This window comes from Phoca vitulina, unplaced genomic scaffold (genome assembly GCF_004348235.1).
Source record: "Phoca vitulina isolate PV1807 unplaced genomic scaffold, GSC_HSeal_1.0 scaffold7, whole genome shotgun sequence".
NCBI classification, from domain to species: domain Eukaryota; kingdom Metazoa; phylum Chordata; class Mammalia; order Carnivora; family Phocidae; genus Phoca; species Phoca vitulina.
In genome coordinates, this window is record NW_022589710.1 from 11,905,006 (window position 1) to 11,922,727 (window position 17,722).

The 17,722-nt window shown below is 37.6% G+C and overlaps 1 protein-coding gene across 11 annotated transcripts in view; it reads right to left on the bottom strand.

The window, feature by feature from the left end:
• Positions 1 to 17,466, bottom strand: part of RALGAPA1 (Ral GTPase activating protein catalytic subunit alpha 1) — a 247,521-nt gene extending 230,055 nt beyond the window's left edge. For all 11 annotated transcript variants that reach the window (XM_032404962.1, XM_032404961.1, XM_032404954.1 and 8 more), the window contains exon 1: positions 16,848 to 17,466. In XM_032404962.1, the coding sequence (XP_032260853.1) occupies positions 16,848 to 16,953 (106 nt within the window). In that variant the 5' untranslated portion in view covers positions 16,954 to 17,466. The remainder of the gene's footprint in view (positions 1 to 16,847) is intronic.
• Positions 17,467 to 17,722: the final 256 nt, after the last annotated feature.

The window sequence follows — 17,722 nt, forward strand, 5'->3', positions numbered from 1 at the left end:
AAAAAATCATATAGATTGTATAGATATTTGAAATTAGAAACAGATTTAACAAACATACTTATCCCTATTTCCTATTTTCCTCAAGGTCTATTTCTATCACATGGATCCTTCTAGAAGAAAAGATGTTAGCTAATATATGAACACACACACACGTATACACATAAGCCATGATTGAATTTAGAAACAAGAAAAAAATGTTTTTTTAGAAAAAGTATGCTTTTTTTAAGACACTGAAAACTTAACCCAACATAGCTCTTTTCACTTTAACTGTCAGGAAATCTAAGAACCAAATTCAATGCCTTAGAGCTTTAATCAGCTCATCCCTAGAACCTGATAATGTTTCCTTTCTTTAAGTATGGGTATTCAGTTGTCTGTTTTACCACTAATTGTTCTATTGCACATACTGCACATTTTATGCAGTCCTATAAGCTTTATATAAAGTCATTTAGATGCAATAAAATCCTTAATAAAAATGAAATGTTAATGCAGAGGTGGCTTACAGTATTTGAAACAGCTTCTTTTAGTAATTATTTAATTAATCAGTAACACGTAAATAATCTGTTCAGTATATCACTTCTTCATAAATACACAAAGGCAAAGTATTTCAATTAGGTCAAATTAATTTTTCAAATCAGTAAGACTCAAATTAAAGAATATAAAAAAGGGGCGCCTGGGTGGCTCAGTTGGTTAAGCGACTGCCTTCAGCTCAGGTCATGATCCTGGAGTCCCTGGATCGAGTCCCGCATCAGGCTCCCTGCTCAGCAGGGAGTCTGCTTCTCCCTCTGACCCTCTCCCCTCTCATGTGCTCTCTCTCATTCTCTCTCTCTCAAATAAATAAAATCTTTAAAAAAAAATAAAAATAAATAAAGAATATAAAAAAGCCTAATATCATGTATATAGAATTACTAATTTTGCATATCAAATCTTTAAAAATATATTCAAGGTATAAAATCAATTTATTTTTATAAGCAGTTTACAATTCACAATGACTCCTATACATTTTCAGATTTTCATTCATATTAGTCCAAACGTAATCTATACCATTTTTAAGTTTATTTAATGAAGATATAATATTTGTTTCTATCCTTATACATTACCATTTATACCTATTGAATATTCCTTATTTTTCTGACTTAGGATATTTTAATCTAATTTTCCTTGTGAAACATTAACACATTCAGATTAGAGAAAAACAATCACGTATTTTTCAGTGATCAAATGATAACCAATTTCTTCTCTAAATATAAAAAAGTAAAATATGGGGAGCAAGTTGCTTTGTATGAAGCCAATTTTCAGTCTCATTTGTTTCAGAGAACCTCCTACTATCAGTAGCTGGGGTACGATGTCTTGAAAACTTATGTTTTATGAACAGACATTTCTGCAAAGAAGACATCCAAATGGCCAAACACATGAAAAAGTACTCAACATCACACGGCATCAGGGAAATACTAATCAAAACCACAATGAGATACCACCTCACACCAGTCAGAATGGCTAAAATTAACAGGTCAGGAAATGACAGATGTTGGCAAGGATGCGGAGAAAGGGGAACCCTCTTACACTGTTGGTGGGAATGCAAGCTGGTGCAGCCACTCTGGAAAACAGTATGGAGATTCCTCAAAAAGTTGAAAATAGAGCTACCCTATGACCCAGCAATTGCACTACTGGGTATTTACCCCAAAGATACAAATGTAGTGATCTGAAGGGGCACCTGCACCCCAATGTTTATAGCAGCAATGTCCACAATAGCCAAACTGTGGAAAGAGCCCAGATGTCCATCGAGAGATGAATGGATAAAGAAGATGTGGTACATACACACACACACACACACACACACACAGGAATATTATGCAGCCATCAAAAAATGAAATCTTGCCATTTGCAACGACGTGGCTGGAACTAGAGGGTATTATGCTAAGCGAAATAAATCAATCAGGGAAAGACAATTATCATATGATCTCACTGATATGTGGAATTTGAGAAACAAGGCATCATAGAGGAAGAGAGGAAAAAATGAAACAAGATGAAACCAGAGAAGGAGACAAGCCATAAGAGACTCTTAATCTCAGGAAACAAACTGAGGGTTGCTGGAGTGGAGGGGGCTGGGAGGGATGGGGTGGAGGGGTGGCTGGGTGGTGGACACTGGGGAGGGTATATACTGTGGGGAGCGCTGTGTATTGTGTAAGACCAATGAATCACAGACCTGTACCCCCGAAACAAATAATACATTATATGTTAATAAAAAAAAGTTTATCGAAATTTTAAAAATGAGACAAAAAAAGAAAACTTATGTTTTAGGGGCTTTTGTGGTTTTTTTGTTTGTTTCAAGCAGGTACAGACATCAGGTAAGGAAAGTCATTCCTGACAGATGGCACACAAACAGGTGCTTTGGGACTGCTCCAGCTTACTGACTTAAGAGCCTTCAGGCCATGGTGAGAAGGGAATCAGACACAGCCAGCAGAATCCATAAACTGAGAATATCAGCTAATAGTCCAAGGAAACCAGGATAATTAGAATTCACACGACAAAGCACCAAAGAAGAAAGAGATGCACACAGTGAGAACTCAGGATACTGAGGAAGATCCCCTTCCAGTATGATCATAACATACTTACAAGGAAACTTCCCAAGACAGGATAAAGAACTATGTGAAAGAATTTGAGAGAACAGTACTGATCACAGAAGACTGAGAATAGCACCTGTTTCCAAGATTTGAACTACAGAAAAACTCATAATCTGCAGAGCATTCACCAGGTAGAATACTCAGGAAGATGTTGCCTCATAATAAGTAATAATTAGCCCCAGACAGATCCACTCAAGAAACCACAAAAGCGAGACCTGAAATGCTCAAACTGCTTTCAAGTAATTTAACTGCATCCCTGAATAGAGCTCAAGAATTTATAGGAATACAAAAATATCCAGAAGCTAAGATCAAATTCACAGTATCAGATATGCGAAGATTAGTTAGCATAGAAAGAAGCAAGAAAACAACTCAGGATAAAGAAAATAATCACAATTGATTAAAACTGACCCAGAACTGACAAAGAAGTTAGAATAAGCACAGAAGTATATTAAGTTACTTTAACTGTATTCCAAGTGTTCAAGATGTTAAAAAGACATAGAGATGATATAATTTTACACCCAAAATGAACTAGATAAAAACTACATCTGAGATGAAAAATAAACTAGATAAAATCAATGCAGATTGCATGTAGCAGAATACTAGTGAACTTGAAGACAGCAATAGAAACTATCCAAGATAAAACCCAGAGAAAAAAGAATCCCCCTAAATGGAAAAGAATGTCAGTTATTTTCAAGCTGAGACCTTCCAATATACTAATAATACTTTCCCAATATACCAATCTAATATGAATACTTACTCATATATTAATAAATGAAATTCCAAAAAAGGGGAGAAAGATGTGGGGAAAAAAAATGACCAAACTTAATGAAAATGTAAACCGAATCTAAGAAGCTCAATGAACCCCCAAAGCCAAAAAATACTAAGAAAACTATACCATGGCACAACTGCTCAAAACCAGTGATGAAAAGAAAATCTTAAAAGCTGCCAGAAAAAATTTTTTAAATGTTATGTACAGAGTAAAAATGATGGCAGACTTATCAAAATAATGCAAGCAAGGAGCACCTGGCTGGCTCAGTCAGTGGAGCATACAACTCTTGATCTCGGTCGGGGTTGTCGGTTTGAGCCCCATATTGCATGTAGAGGTTACTTAAAAATAAAATCTTTTAAGAGAGAGAGAAAGGAAGGAAGGAAGGAAGGAAGAAAGGAAGGAAAGAAAGAAGACAGTGGAATAAAATCTTTAAAGGACAAAGGAAAAGGCTATCAACTTAGAATTCTAAACAGAGTCAAATATTTTTCCAAAAAGAAGGCAAAATAAAAACTTTTCACACAAACAAAAGTGTAAGGAATTCATCACCTGCAGACTATTATCACAAAGGAACATTAAAGGAGTCCTTCAGGCAGAACCAAAATAATACTGGATGGATAGAAATAACTATCTCTGCAAAGAAATGAGGAGCAGTGGGAAATGATACTACATGGGTAAATGCATGTTTTCTTATTATTATTTAAAAGTCCTTAAAAAAATAACTGCTTAAACAAAATAATATGGTATGGCGTTTACAACATGTATAAGTATGTATGACCAAAAAAGTATAAAGGCTGAGGGGAGAAATGGAAGTACACTGTTATAAAGTTGTTATACAATATGAGAAGTGATACAGTGGTATATCACCTAAGAGTAGACTCTGGTAAAGATGTATATTATAAATCTTAAAGCAATCACTATAATAATAAAGAGATGCTAATAAACCAACAAAGGAGATTTCTAAAAGAATCATAAATTTATTCAACTAATACAAGGAAAGCAAAAAAGAGAGAAGAGGGAACTAAAAACAGGGCAAATAGAAAACAAATAGCAAGACAACAGGTTCAAACTTAACTAAATCAATAATGGCATTAAATGTACATTATCCACATATAAATGACTACTTATTGGTCTGAATCTGAACAGAACAATTACAAGTAAGGAGACTGAGTCAGTAATCAAAAGCCTCCCAAGGAGAAAAGTCCAGGACCAGATGGCTTCACTGGTGAATTCTACCAAACATTTAAAGAAAAATAGGGTGCCTGGGTGGCTCAGTTGGTTAAGCAACTGCCTTCGGCTCAGGTCATGATCCCGGAGTCCTGGGATCGAGTCCCACATCAGGCTCCCAGCTCAGCGGGGAGCCCGCTTCTCCCTCCGACCCTCTCCCTTCTCATGCTGTTTCTCTCTCTCTCTCTCTCTCAAATAAATAAATAAATAAATAAATCTTTAAAAAAAAAATAAAGAAAAATAATTACCAACTCTTCTCCAACTCTTCCATATGAGAGAAGAGGGAATACTTCTGAACTCATAAGGCCAGCGTTACCCTGACAGTTAAAAAAAAAAAAAAAAAAGAAAGAAAGAAAGGAGAAAAGAAGAAAGAGAAAGAAAAAGAGAGAACGAAAGAGAGAGAGGTAGCGCCTGGGTGGCTCAGTCGTTAAGCGTCTGCCTCTGGCTCAGGTCATGATCCCACAGTCCTGGGATCAAGCCCCGCATCAGGCTCCCTGCTCCGCGGGATGCCTGCTTCTCCCTCTCCCATTCCCCCTGCTTGTGTTCCCGCTCCCGCTGTGTTTCTCTCTGTCAAATAACTAAACAAAATCTTTAAAAAAAAGAAAAAAAGACAGAGAGAGAGAAAGAAAGAAAACTATAGAATAATATCTCTGAAGAACATAGATGCAAAAATCCTCAACAAAAGAGCAGCAAACCCAAACTCAACAATGAGTTAAAAGGATCATAGCCACGATTAAGTGGGATTTATTTCAAGCATGGAAAGATGGTTCAACATCCAAAAATCAATGTGATTCACCACATTAACAAAATGAAGGATAAAAATCACATGATCATCTTAATAGATGTAGAAAAAGCATTTGACAAAATTCAACATCCACTTGTAATAAAAACTCCCTACAAACTGGGTATATAGGACATGCACCTCCACATAATAAAGGCCATATATGACAAGCCCACAGCTGACACCATACTTAATGGTAAAAAGTTGAAATATTTTCCTCAAAGATCAGGAACAAGATGCCCACTCTTGCTACTTTTATTCAACATTGTATTAGAAGTCCTAGCCAGAGCAATTAGGCAAGAAGTTAAAGGCATCCACATTTGAAATGAAGATGTAAAGCTGTCTCTATTTGCAGATGACCTATTTTTTTTTTTTTTTTTTTTTTAAAGATTTTATTTATTTGACAGAGAGAGACACAGTGAGAGAGGGAACACAAGCAGGGGCAGAGGGAGAGGGAGAAGCAGACTCCCCGCTGAGCAGGGAGCCCGATGCAGGACTCGATCCCAGGACCCTGGGATCATGACCTGAGCCGAAGGCAGACGCTTAATGACTGAGCCACCCAGGCGCCCCCAGATGACCTATTCTTATACATAGAAAACTCTAATGACTCCACCAAAAAACTGTTAAAACTAATAAATTCATTAAAGTTGCAGGATACAAAATCAGTATACAAAATTCAGTTGCATTTCTATATACTAACAATGAGCCATGAGAATAACAATGAGCCATGAGAAAGAGAAATTAAGAAAACAAACCTAGGGGCCCCTGGCTAGCTCAATCAGTACAGCATGCAATTCTTGATCTGAGAGTTGTGAGTTCAAGCCCCATGTTGGGTGTACAGCTTACTTGAAAAAAAATTTTTTTTTTACAATTCCATCAAAAGAAAAATACCGAGGAATAAATTTAAGTAAGGAGGTAAAAGATCCATACACTAAAAACTATAGGATACTGATGAAAGAAATTGAAGAAGACACAAATAAATACATTCCATACTCACAGATTGGAAGACTTAAAAGTTAAAGTGTCCACACTACCCAAAGCAATCTAAAGATTCAATGCAATCCCTATTAAAATCCCAATGGCATTTTTCACAAAAATACAAAAAATAAACCTAAAATTTGTATGGAACCAAAAAGTACCTCAAGCAACCAAAGCAATCTGGAGAAAGAACAAAGCTGGAGGCATCACACTCCCTGATTTCAAGCTCTATTACAAAGCTAAAGTAATCAAAACAGTATGATATTTGCATAAAAACAGATACACAGATCAATGGAACAGAATTGAGGGAAATAAACCAATGCATAAATGGTCAATTAATTTACACCAAAGGAGCCAAGAATACACAACAGGAAAAAGATAATCGGTGTTGGGGAAACTGGACAGCCACATGCAAAAGAATGAAACTGGACCCCTATGTTACAACATATACAAAAATTAATTAAAAGTAAATTAAAGACTTACACTAAGACCTGAAACCACAAAACTCCTAGAAAAGCACATAATTGGTAAGCTCCTTGACACTGGTCCTGATGACTGTTTGGATTTCACAACAAAAAGGCAATAAAAGCAAAAATACACTTGATCTTAGCCAAAAGGCCGAGAAGCGATAATAAAAGCAAAAATAAACAACCAGGGTGCCTGGGTGGCTCAGTTGTATGATCCCAGGGTCCTGGGATCAAACCCTGCATTGGGCTCCCTGCTCTGCGGGAAATCTGCTTCTTCCTCTCCCACTCCCCCTGCTTGTGTTCCCTCTCTCTGTCAAATAAATAAAATCTTTTAAAAAAATAAAAAATAAACAACCAAATTACATCAAACTAATAGGCTTCTGCACAGCAAAGCATCAACAAAATGAAAAGGCAACCCTCAGAATGGAGAAGATATCTGCAAATCATGTATCTGATAAGGGGTTAATATCCAAAATATATAAAGAACTCATTCAATTCAATAGCAAAATAACAAAGAATCCAATTTAAAAATAGAAGATCTGAATAGACATTTTTCCAAAGACATACAGATGGCCAACAGGTACATGAAAAGGTGCTCAACATCACTAATCATCAGGGAAATGCAAATCCAAAACACAGTAAGATATCATCTCACACCTGTTAGAATGTCTATTTTCAAAAAGAAGTTAAGTATTGGCAAGGATGTGGAGAAAAGGGAACCTGTGTACATTGTTCGTGGGAATGTAAATCAGTACAGCCACTGTGGAAAACAGTTGGGAGATTCTTCAAAAAATTAAAAACAGAACTACCATATGATCTAGCAATTCCACTTCTGGGTATATATCTGAAGGAAATGAAATCACTACCTCAAAGAGGTACTTGCATCCCCTCATTCACTACAGCATTATTTATAATAGCCAAGACATGGAAACAACTTCAGTTATTCCAATGGATGAATAAAGAAAATGTAATGTGTGTGCATGTATACATGCACATGCACATACATCCTACACTTATATATACAATGGAGTATTAGTCAGCCACAAAAACAGAAAAAGAAAATCCTGCCATTTGCTACATTATATTAAGTGAAATGGCAGAGAAAGACAAATACTGTATGATTTCCCTTATATGTGAAAATAAAAAAAAAAAAACTTCATAAAAACATAACAGAATGGGGGTTGCCTGAAGCAAGAGGTGGGGGAAATGGGTGAAGGTGGTCAAAAGGTATAAACTTCCACTTATAAGACAAATAAGTTCTGGGTATATAACGAAGAGCACAGTAACAAAAAAAAGAATGTACATCATCCAAACATTTTAATTAAAAGGCCAATTTCCAAAGCAAAGAATATTACTGGGGAGAAAGAGATCATTTCGTAACGATGAAAGAATCAATTTAGGGGCACCTGGGTGGCTCAGTCCATAAAGCAACTGCCTTCGGTTCAGGTCATGATCTCCAGGTCCTGGGATTGAGCCGCACTTTCGGCTCCCTGCTCAGCAGGGAGTCTGCTTCTCCCTCCCCGTTTGTGCAGGCATGCACACATGCTCTCTCTCTCCCTTTCAAATAAAATCTTAAAAAAAAAAAGAAAAAAAGAATCAATTTATCAAGGGGAAAGAATAATCCTAAATGTTTTGGCACCTAATAAGAGAACTTTAAAATACATTCAGCAAAATCTGATAGAACTGCAAAAAGAAACAGACAAACCCACAATTTCAATCAGAAACTTCAGCACTCCCTCTCAATATTGATAAAAACAAGTAGACAGCAATTCAGCAAGGATACAGGAGTCTTTAACAACGCTATCAAACAACTTGTCCTAATTGACATTTTTAGAGCATTCAACCCAAGAACAGCAGAATATGTATTGTTTTCAAGTGCAAATTGAACATGTATCAAGTTAGAACATATGTGGGACTATCAAATCAATTTTAAAGAAATCAAGTCATGAAATATGTTGCCTGACTATAATGCAACTAAATTAGAAATCAGTAACAATTATCTGAGTAATCCACAAATATTTGAAGCTAAAGAACACAATCGTAAATAACCAATGGATCAAAGAAGAAACCAAAAAGGCAAGGTAGAATGTACTATGGATCTCACTGAAAATGTGAATACAAAATACCATAATTTGTGGGATACTACTTAGGAAAAATTTGTATCACCAAATGCCTACAGTGGGAAGAAAAAAGGTCTCAAATCAGTAATCTCAATTTACATTTTAAGAAACTAGAAAAAGAGCAAATTAAATCCAAGCCAAAAAAAAAAAAAAGAAATAATCAAGAGATCAAAGCAGAGATCAATGAAATAAAAATGGAAAAACAGAAAATCAGTAAAGCCACAAGCTGGTTCTTTTAGATTAATAAGAGTGATAAGCCTCCAGTCATTCCGATCAGGAAAAGACAAATTATCAATATCAAGTTTAAGAGAGGTGACATCACCACAGATTCTACAGACATCAAAAGGATAATAAGGGAGTATTATGAACCACTTTATGCCTATAAATTTGACAACTTATATGAAATAAAACTTCCTTGAAAAAAAAAAAACTACCAATGCTCACTCAAGAAGAAATGGATAACGTGAACAGCCGTCTTCCTAATAAAATAGTTAAAAACATGGCTTCAAAGAAAACTGCAGATCCAGATGGCTTCACTGGTGAATTCCACCAAACATTTAAGTAAAAAATAATTCTACATGAATACTTCTCAATTAATACTATAAGGCTAGCATTACCTGATATCAAAACCAAAAACATTACAAGAAAAGAGAAGTGCAGGCCAATATCCCTCATGAACATAAATATAAAAATTATAAACAAAATTTTAGCATATCAAACCCAACAATATATAAAAATGACAATACATCATGATCAAGTGAGGTTTAATCCCAGGACTGCAGAACTGACTAACATTTGAAATCAATGACTATAATTCATCAGATTCATAAATGAAAAACAGATCTGTTCATCTCAGTAGTAGAAAAAGCATTTAACAAATCCAACATCCATTCCTGATCCAAACTCTCAGCAAAAAATGAAACTTTCTTAACATGATAAAAGGCATCATGTTGTATGATAAAAAAACTGATTGTTTTACTCTTAAGATCAGGAACAATACAAGGATGCCCACTCTCACCATTTCTATTCTACACTGTGCTAAGCGTTCTAGTGAGTTCAATAAGCCAAGAAAAAAATAAACAAAAGCATCCACGTTGGAAAGGAAGAAATAAAATGGTTTTTATTCAGACGACACTGTCTATGTAAAGAACCCAATGGAATCTACAAAAAATTAATATGAACATGTGAGTTTAGCAAAACTAAGTGAGTTTAGCAAGACTAAGTGAGTTAGCAAGATTTCAGGATACAAGCTCAATACACAAAAATCAGGGGCACCCAGCTAACTCAGTAGGAAGAACATGTGATTACTGATTTGGGGGTCATGAGTTCAAGCCCTACAACAGGTGTAGAGATTACTAAAAAAAGAAAAAAAAAAAAGCAACACTTTAAAAAAATTGTATTTCCATACACTAGCAAAGAAATGGATATAAAAATACCATTTACAACAGCATCAAAAGTAGAAAATATTTAGGGATAAGTGACAGAAAATGTGTAAGACCTGTACATTAAAAACTACTAAACACTGCCAAGAGAAATTAAAAAAGCCCTATGTAAATGGAGAAACATATCTTGTTCATGAGTTAGAGAACTCAATATTGTTGTCTATTCCCCGCCCCCCCAAATTGACCAAGAGAGCCACCATAATCCTAATCAATATCCCTGGAGGAATTTTTTTTTTTTTTTTTAAAGATTTTATTTATTTATTTGACAGAGAGATAGCGAGAGCAGGAACACAAGCAGGGGGAGTGGGAGAGGGAGAAGCAGGCTTCCTGCCAAGCAGGGAGCCTGATGTGGGACTCGATCCCAGGACCCTGGGATCATGACCTGAGCCGAAGGCAGACGCTTAACGACTGAGCCACCCAGGCGCCCAGGAATTTTTTTTTTTAAGAAACTGACAATCTAATCTTAAAACTCATATGGAAATGCAAAGGACCTGATACAACCCCCACCACCCCCACCTCCAAAAAAACCTTTGAAAAGGAAGAACAAAATTGTAGGAAGGAACAACACTACCTGATTTCAAGATTTATTGTTACAGTAAAAAACAACAACAAAAACTGTGTGTGTGCGCGTGTGTGTGTGTGAACACATACAGAGAAAGAGGGAGAGAGAGAGGAGAAAGTGAATAAGAGAGAAGAGGGAAAGGGAGGGGTCTTGGCTCTAACACAAACAAACAGATCACTGGAACAAAATAGAAATTCCAGAAATAGGCCCTCACATATATAGACAAATGAGTTTTGGAAAAAGTGCAAAGGCAATTCAGTGGAGAAAGGGCTGTCTTTTTCAACAAATGGTGCTGGAGCAATTGAATATCCATTGCACAAAAAAAAAAAAAAAAAAGTCAATCCATACCTTAAACCATATTTACAAAGTTAACTCAATAGATCCTAAAATTACAAAATTTCTTGAAGAAAGGATAGCAGAAGCTCTTTGTGACTTCAGCTTAGGCCAAGATTTAGATCTAACATCAAAAGAATAAACCATAAGAGACAAAATTGATATATGGACTTAATCAAAATTAAGAATTCCTACTCCTTCAAAGAAAATATTAAGAAATTTAAAAGACAATCCAAAGACTGGGAAAAAAGATCTCTGCAAATCATGTATCTAATAAAGTACTTGTATTCAAAGAATATAAAGAATTTTCAAAACTGAATGAAAAAATTTGAATAGACACTTCAAAGAAGTTATACAATGGAAAAATAAGCACATGAAAAGAAGCTCAACCTTATTAGATATCAGAGAAACAATTACAACTACTACATCTTTATTACAGTGGTTGAAATTAAAAAGACCGGCCATACCAAGTGGTGTTGGTACTTCTGTGGAGGAAATGGAACTCTCATACCCTGCTAGTAAGAATGTAAAATTATAAAAAACAGTATGGCAGTTTCTTATAAATTTAAACACACAACTATGTGATCCAGCCATTCCACTCCTAGGTATTTATCCAAGAGAGAAAAAAGCATGTGTCTATAAACAAGTACACCTCACAGCAGCTTTATGTGTAATAGCCCAAAACTGCAAATGCATATGTCCATCAACAGGTGAATGGATTATCAAATTGTGGCATATCCAAACAATGGGATACTACTCAGCAACAAAGCAATATACTCCCAACACACCATAGATGAACTTCAAATAAGGCTGAATAAAAGAAACCAAACAAAAAAGAGTAAATACTGTGTAATTCCATATGTACGTACGTGTACACACACACACACATAACTGTGTAATTCCATACACACACACATACAAAGTTTTGCCCAAGGGAAGGTGGGGGGGGATGGGGTGCATGCAGGGGTGGGAGAAAGGGATTACCAAGGAGCAAAAGGAAACTTTGGGAGGCTATAGATAAAATTGCTACCTGGAATGTCTGGCTATGTCCCTAATCTTAACTGCCATGATGGCTTCACAAGGTATATATGTGATGTCAAAATTATTCAATTGCATGCTTTAAATATGTGCAATTTATTGTATACCAATTCTATATCGATAAAGCTATTAGAATGATCCAACAAAAATCAGTGTATTTATTAACTGAATAAGAACTCTTCTTATTTTTAAATCATCACGACTGAACCTACCTAGCCACAGAAGAAAATTAACATTTAGTCAATATCCACTATATGCAGGCATTGTTAGCTACCTTACATGTGCTAACTTAGTGTATTATCTCAAGGCTTGTAGTTGAAAAAAAGGGGACGGGAAGAGAAGAGATAACATAAAACTTTTGAAACTAGACAAGGCTTTATTTCTGTTTTTTAAAAACTCTAACTCCCAGTTTCTACAAATAAAATATATAGCAGTATCAATAAACACAGCAGATTTAAATCTAAGTCCTTCAGAGTCAAGTTCTAAAATTCAGCTGGAATGTCTCATGTGTCCCTTAGGAACACATGGCAGGAAAAAGGTTTAGACTGGATGTTTAAATTATGTTCTCATATATTTGGATGCACTGAATTCTCTCTAAATACCCTGAATGAATGGCAATTCATTTTAAGGGTTAAAAATATAGTTCAGATGGAACCAATCAAAAATAAAAATCCTGTGTAACTGGCAATGCCCACTTTGCAAACTAGTTTCCTCACAATGTTTTTAGGTAAAACTCGCACCTACTTCCAGAAAAGATTTGAAATGGGGCGCCAAGCATCTGCCTTCAGCTCAGGTCAGGATCCCAGGGTCCTGGGATCGAGCCTGACATCGGGCTCCCTGTTCTGCAGGAAGCCTGCTTCTCCCTCTCCCACTCCCCCTGCTTGTGTTCCCTCTCTCGCTGTGTATCTCTCTCTCTGTCAAATAAATAAATAAATAAAACATTTAAAAAAAATAAATACAGGATTTGAAATGGCTCTTCCATCTGCAAAATAAGGTACCTGATTGGTGGACCTCTAAGACACCTTATAGTTTTTGTCACTCTGCTTTTTCACAGTCATTTTCTTAGGAATTACATTAACCATATTTCAAACAAAATAACTGTAACCATTTAAAGCTACAGAATATTTTATTCAATTAATTAATATAGTAGAACCAATGTACATTTGTTTTCGTTTTGTTGTTTTTGTTTCAAGTTTTTATTTAAATTCTAGTTAGTTAGGGCGCCTGGGTGGCTCAGTTGGTTAAGCAACTGCCTTCGGCTCAGGTCATGATCCTGGAGTCCCTGGATCGAGTCCCGCATCGGGCTCCCTGCTCGGCAGGGAGTCTGCTTCTCCCTCTGACCCTCCTCCCTCTCATGCTCTCTGTCTCTCATTCTCTCTCTCTCAAATAAATAAATAAAAATCTTTAAAAAAAAAAAAAAAAATTCTAGTTAATTAACATATACTGTAACTATAGTTTCAGGAAAATTTAGTGATTCATCACTTACATACAATACCCAGTGCTCATCACAACACATGCCCTCCTTAATACCCATCACCCATTTAGCCCATCCCCCCAGCCACCACCCCTCCAGCCACCCTCAGTTTGTTCTCCATTGTTAAGAGTCTCTTTTATGGTTTGCCTCCCTCTTTTTTTTTTCTTTCCCCCTACGTTCATCTGTTTTGTTTCTTAAATTCCACACAAGAGTGAAATCATATGGTATTTGTCTTTCTCTGACTGACTTAATTTGCTTAGCATAATATACTTTAGCTCCACCCACATTGTTGCAAGTGGCAAGATTTCATTCTTTTTTATGGCTGAGTAATATTCCACTTTATCCATTTATCAGTCAATGGACATTTAGGTCCTTTCCATAACAAGTACAACATCTGGAGATCCATCTTTTACTCCATTATTTTGACAAGGTTTCTAAATCTCAGCACTACATTTAGAGCTAGAATATTGTTGTGATGTATTATCCTGAACAATGTAAGATATTTAGCAGCATATCTGCAACCCACTAGATGCCAGTAGCCTCTCCCCCTATTTGTGACAACCAAAAGTATCTCCAGACATTGCCAATATTGCCAGAGGGACAAAACTGTCCCTGGTTGAGAACTACTGGTCTAAAACTACTGAAGTGTAAAAAGAGACAAACCAAAAAAAAAAAAAAATATATATATATATATATATATATATGAACTGGAACGCACTCATGAACTGGAAGGGAGGGGCAGAAGGACAATCTCAAGAAGGCTCCAAGCTCAGTGGAGCCCGATGTGGGGCTCAATCCCACAACCCTGAGATCATGACCTGAGCTGAAATCAAGATTCAGATGCCAACTGACTGAGCCACCCAGGCGCCCCCACCCCAAAAAAACAGACTCTTAACTATAGAGAACAAACATGTTTACTGGGGAGGTGGGTGGGGGAGATGGACGAAATAGGTGAAGGAGATTAAGAGTACACTTACCTTGATGAGAACTGAGTAGTATATGGAATTGGTGAATCACTATATTATACACCTGAAACTAGTATAACACTGTATGTTAACTACACTGGAATTAAAATAAAACATAATAATATATTAAAAATAAATAAATAAAAATAAGAGTACTGAAGTGCTGTAATCTCTGTATGGACCTCATCCACTGACAGGGCAGGGAGTCTGAAAGCACAGTATTCTCTATTTGAAGGTTCTTAAGGATATTTTAAGTGTTTATATATAGTATATGCTCCATTTTTTAAAAGCCCATAAATTAATAGAAAACAAAGAGGTTTTTTATTATTGTTTTATTTTCAAACCAAGGAAACTAGACCCTACAAAATATCTAACATGTCTAGCCTCTTAATTTAGACCATGTCACACAGATGGAAAAAACTTTTATACCCAAGAAGTATGTATGAACCATTCCCTAACCACTCTGTAACTAAAGAATACAGCAGTTAATTTAGGAAATGTCAATACTCTATTGGAACTCAACTTTATAGCTCTGACTTTACTCAACCTACAGTTTGTCCCAAGTAGGTGTCAAATTCCATTAAGTCTCCAATTTTAAACGACCATCATCTGTGAACAGCTACATTCACACACTTTCTCTGTTGCACTCTCTCAGCCAAACCTTTTCTTCAATGACTTAACTCTCAAGTAGAATGAAAATAAAAAGATCACAGTCTCAACTATATTTAGAAGATTTATATTTTTTTGAAAACTGGATCTCTTTTTATATCGCTAAACTGGATTTAATTTTCTTACTCCACAGAAAGAAATACAACTTACTTGTGATAAAGATTTGCTGTCATAAATGTAGGAAGAGTAAAAAAACAAACTGGAGATAAGAAATCTGGGCTCCAGTTCTGGCCTCCTAGTAGCTGGATGACTACTTAACATTCCCAAACCTCAGCTTTGTCACTTGTATTATACGGAGTATAATAATATCTACCTCTATAGTTACTGTGAGGATTAATTATAATTTATGTGAAATCATTTTGTAAACCATACAAATGGTGGTGGTAGTATCCTGATGGTATGAATAAACAACAGAGAAACACACAGCTCAAATACAGGACTTACTTACATCACTAATTAAACGTCACTTTTCAGAAAAACACTCATTAAAAAGAGAGCTTAGGATAATAAACTCTGAACTAGGATTTAGGCATCTGGGTTCTAAACTTAGTCCTGCCAATAACTCTCTCTACCAACACAAGCAAAGTAACTTTCCTTTTCACCTCAAATTCCATCTAAAAAGATCAAAGTCCTGGACCGGGTGTTCCATAAATATCATTACAGCCCTTATCAGCCTATATGAAATGAGCAAGTATTCAAAAGATTCGTTTAACCCTATTGCCACAACTCGGAGCACTATTTGGTCTGCTAGCCAAAGAGATGTAGAGGGCAACAGAGGGTAAGAAAATCTTAACTAAATAAAACCAGAATTGTATGCAATTTTCGAGAAGCAAAGGAAGTTATAAACTACTTTGTTTTCTGTAATTAATAATAATCTTCCCTCTAAGTTACAGTAATGATGAACAAGGTACTTTAACAGAAGGGCGGGGCTCTTGCCCTAAGATTTTTGGAAACCAGCCACTTCCCAGAGGTGTAACTGCTTCCTCGCCCTCAGTAGCCAAGAAACTTGAAAGATTAAGGTTTATACTGTTGAGTTTAGGGGTTTTTTTTCCCCCCACTTGGATGGGGACGGCGGTAGTTACCTGACATACATATTCTATAAACACCATTATCGACAACACCAAGCCTCCGGAAAGTCTAAAAAAGATCTAAGTTTTTAGAGTAATGCTCGTTTGTAAAAATGAGCTCGGACTATTAACTCAAAATTAGGTAACCCTGTGTCGGTGGTGATTAGTATCTGTCAACTGCCAAGTTTTCCCTTCCCCAAATTACCCGCCCTCCCGGGTCTCTGCGGAGGCGACGCCTCGCCCTCTATTCCCGCACAGCGCCAGGGAGGGCGGGAGAGTCCCCAGGGGCTCCCAGAGACTGGAAGGCCTTTGGGCGCCACCACCCCTCGCTCCTCACCGATGACGATGCGCAGGTGCTTGAGACGGGTCAGCGCGTCCTTCTTGGTGTCCAGCACCTTCTGGGTAGACTTCTTCACGTCCCCGTGCGGCTTCTTGGAGAACATCCTGCCGCTACCGCTGCCGCCGCCACGGCCGACTCCGGCCCCCTCCCGGTCCGGCCCCGGCCCCGGCGGCGGAAAGTGGAGAGAGTGGGCGGGGAGGATACTAGCGTAAGCAGCTCATTCACTCCCCAGGCTTGCGGGCCCCAGCGCAGCCGACTCCGCTCACATCCAGGCCAGAGCCGCCACCGCCACCCGCGTCGCGCTGCGGCTGCAAGGCACCTTCGGTTCCGGCTCCAATATGGCGGATCCCCTCTCCCAGTCCTGCACGGAGCGGGGGAGAGCCGGCAGGTCGGTCGCCGCCGCCTCCGCTGCCTCCTGAAGCCGCCGCTCGCAGCCACAGGCCGGGGCCCGGGACCCGGAGCCGCGGAGGTGGGGCTCTCGGCGGCAGCAGCACAACTCCTCTCCCTGAGGCCCCCTTAAGGTTAAAGCTTCTTTAGCAGCTTAGACCCTGCATAGGCCGAAAGGGAGCCGAGTGCGGTGATGAGGTTTCACGACTCTGCCGTCGGTGGCGAATGGTCCCCGTGGCAACCGCCTTCTGACGTCAAGGCTTCTTGACGTCATGCCAGCGTGAGCTCATCTGTGGCATTACCCACCTTTGGTTTCCTGTGTAAGCCGCCAAAGGAGGAGCCCAAGAAAGTCAAGGAAGGGAATTGTTCCGCGCCATTGTAAGCGAAAGGACTCCTGGCCAAACTTTCAGAGTGCTGCCGTATAGTTTTTGTTTAAAAAGGTCCTTCTTTCATTTCCTAAGTTGAATTTTGTTTAAAAGATTTTT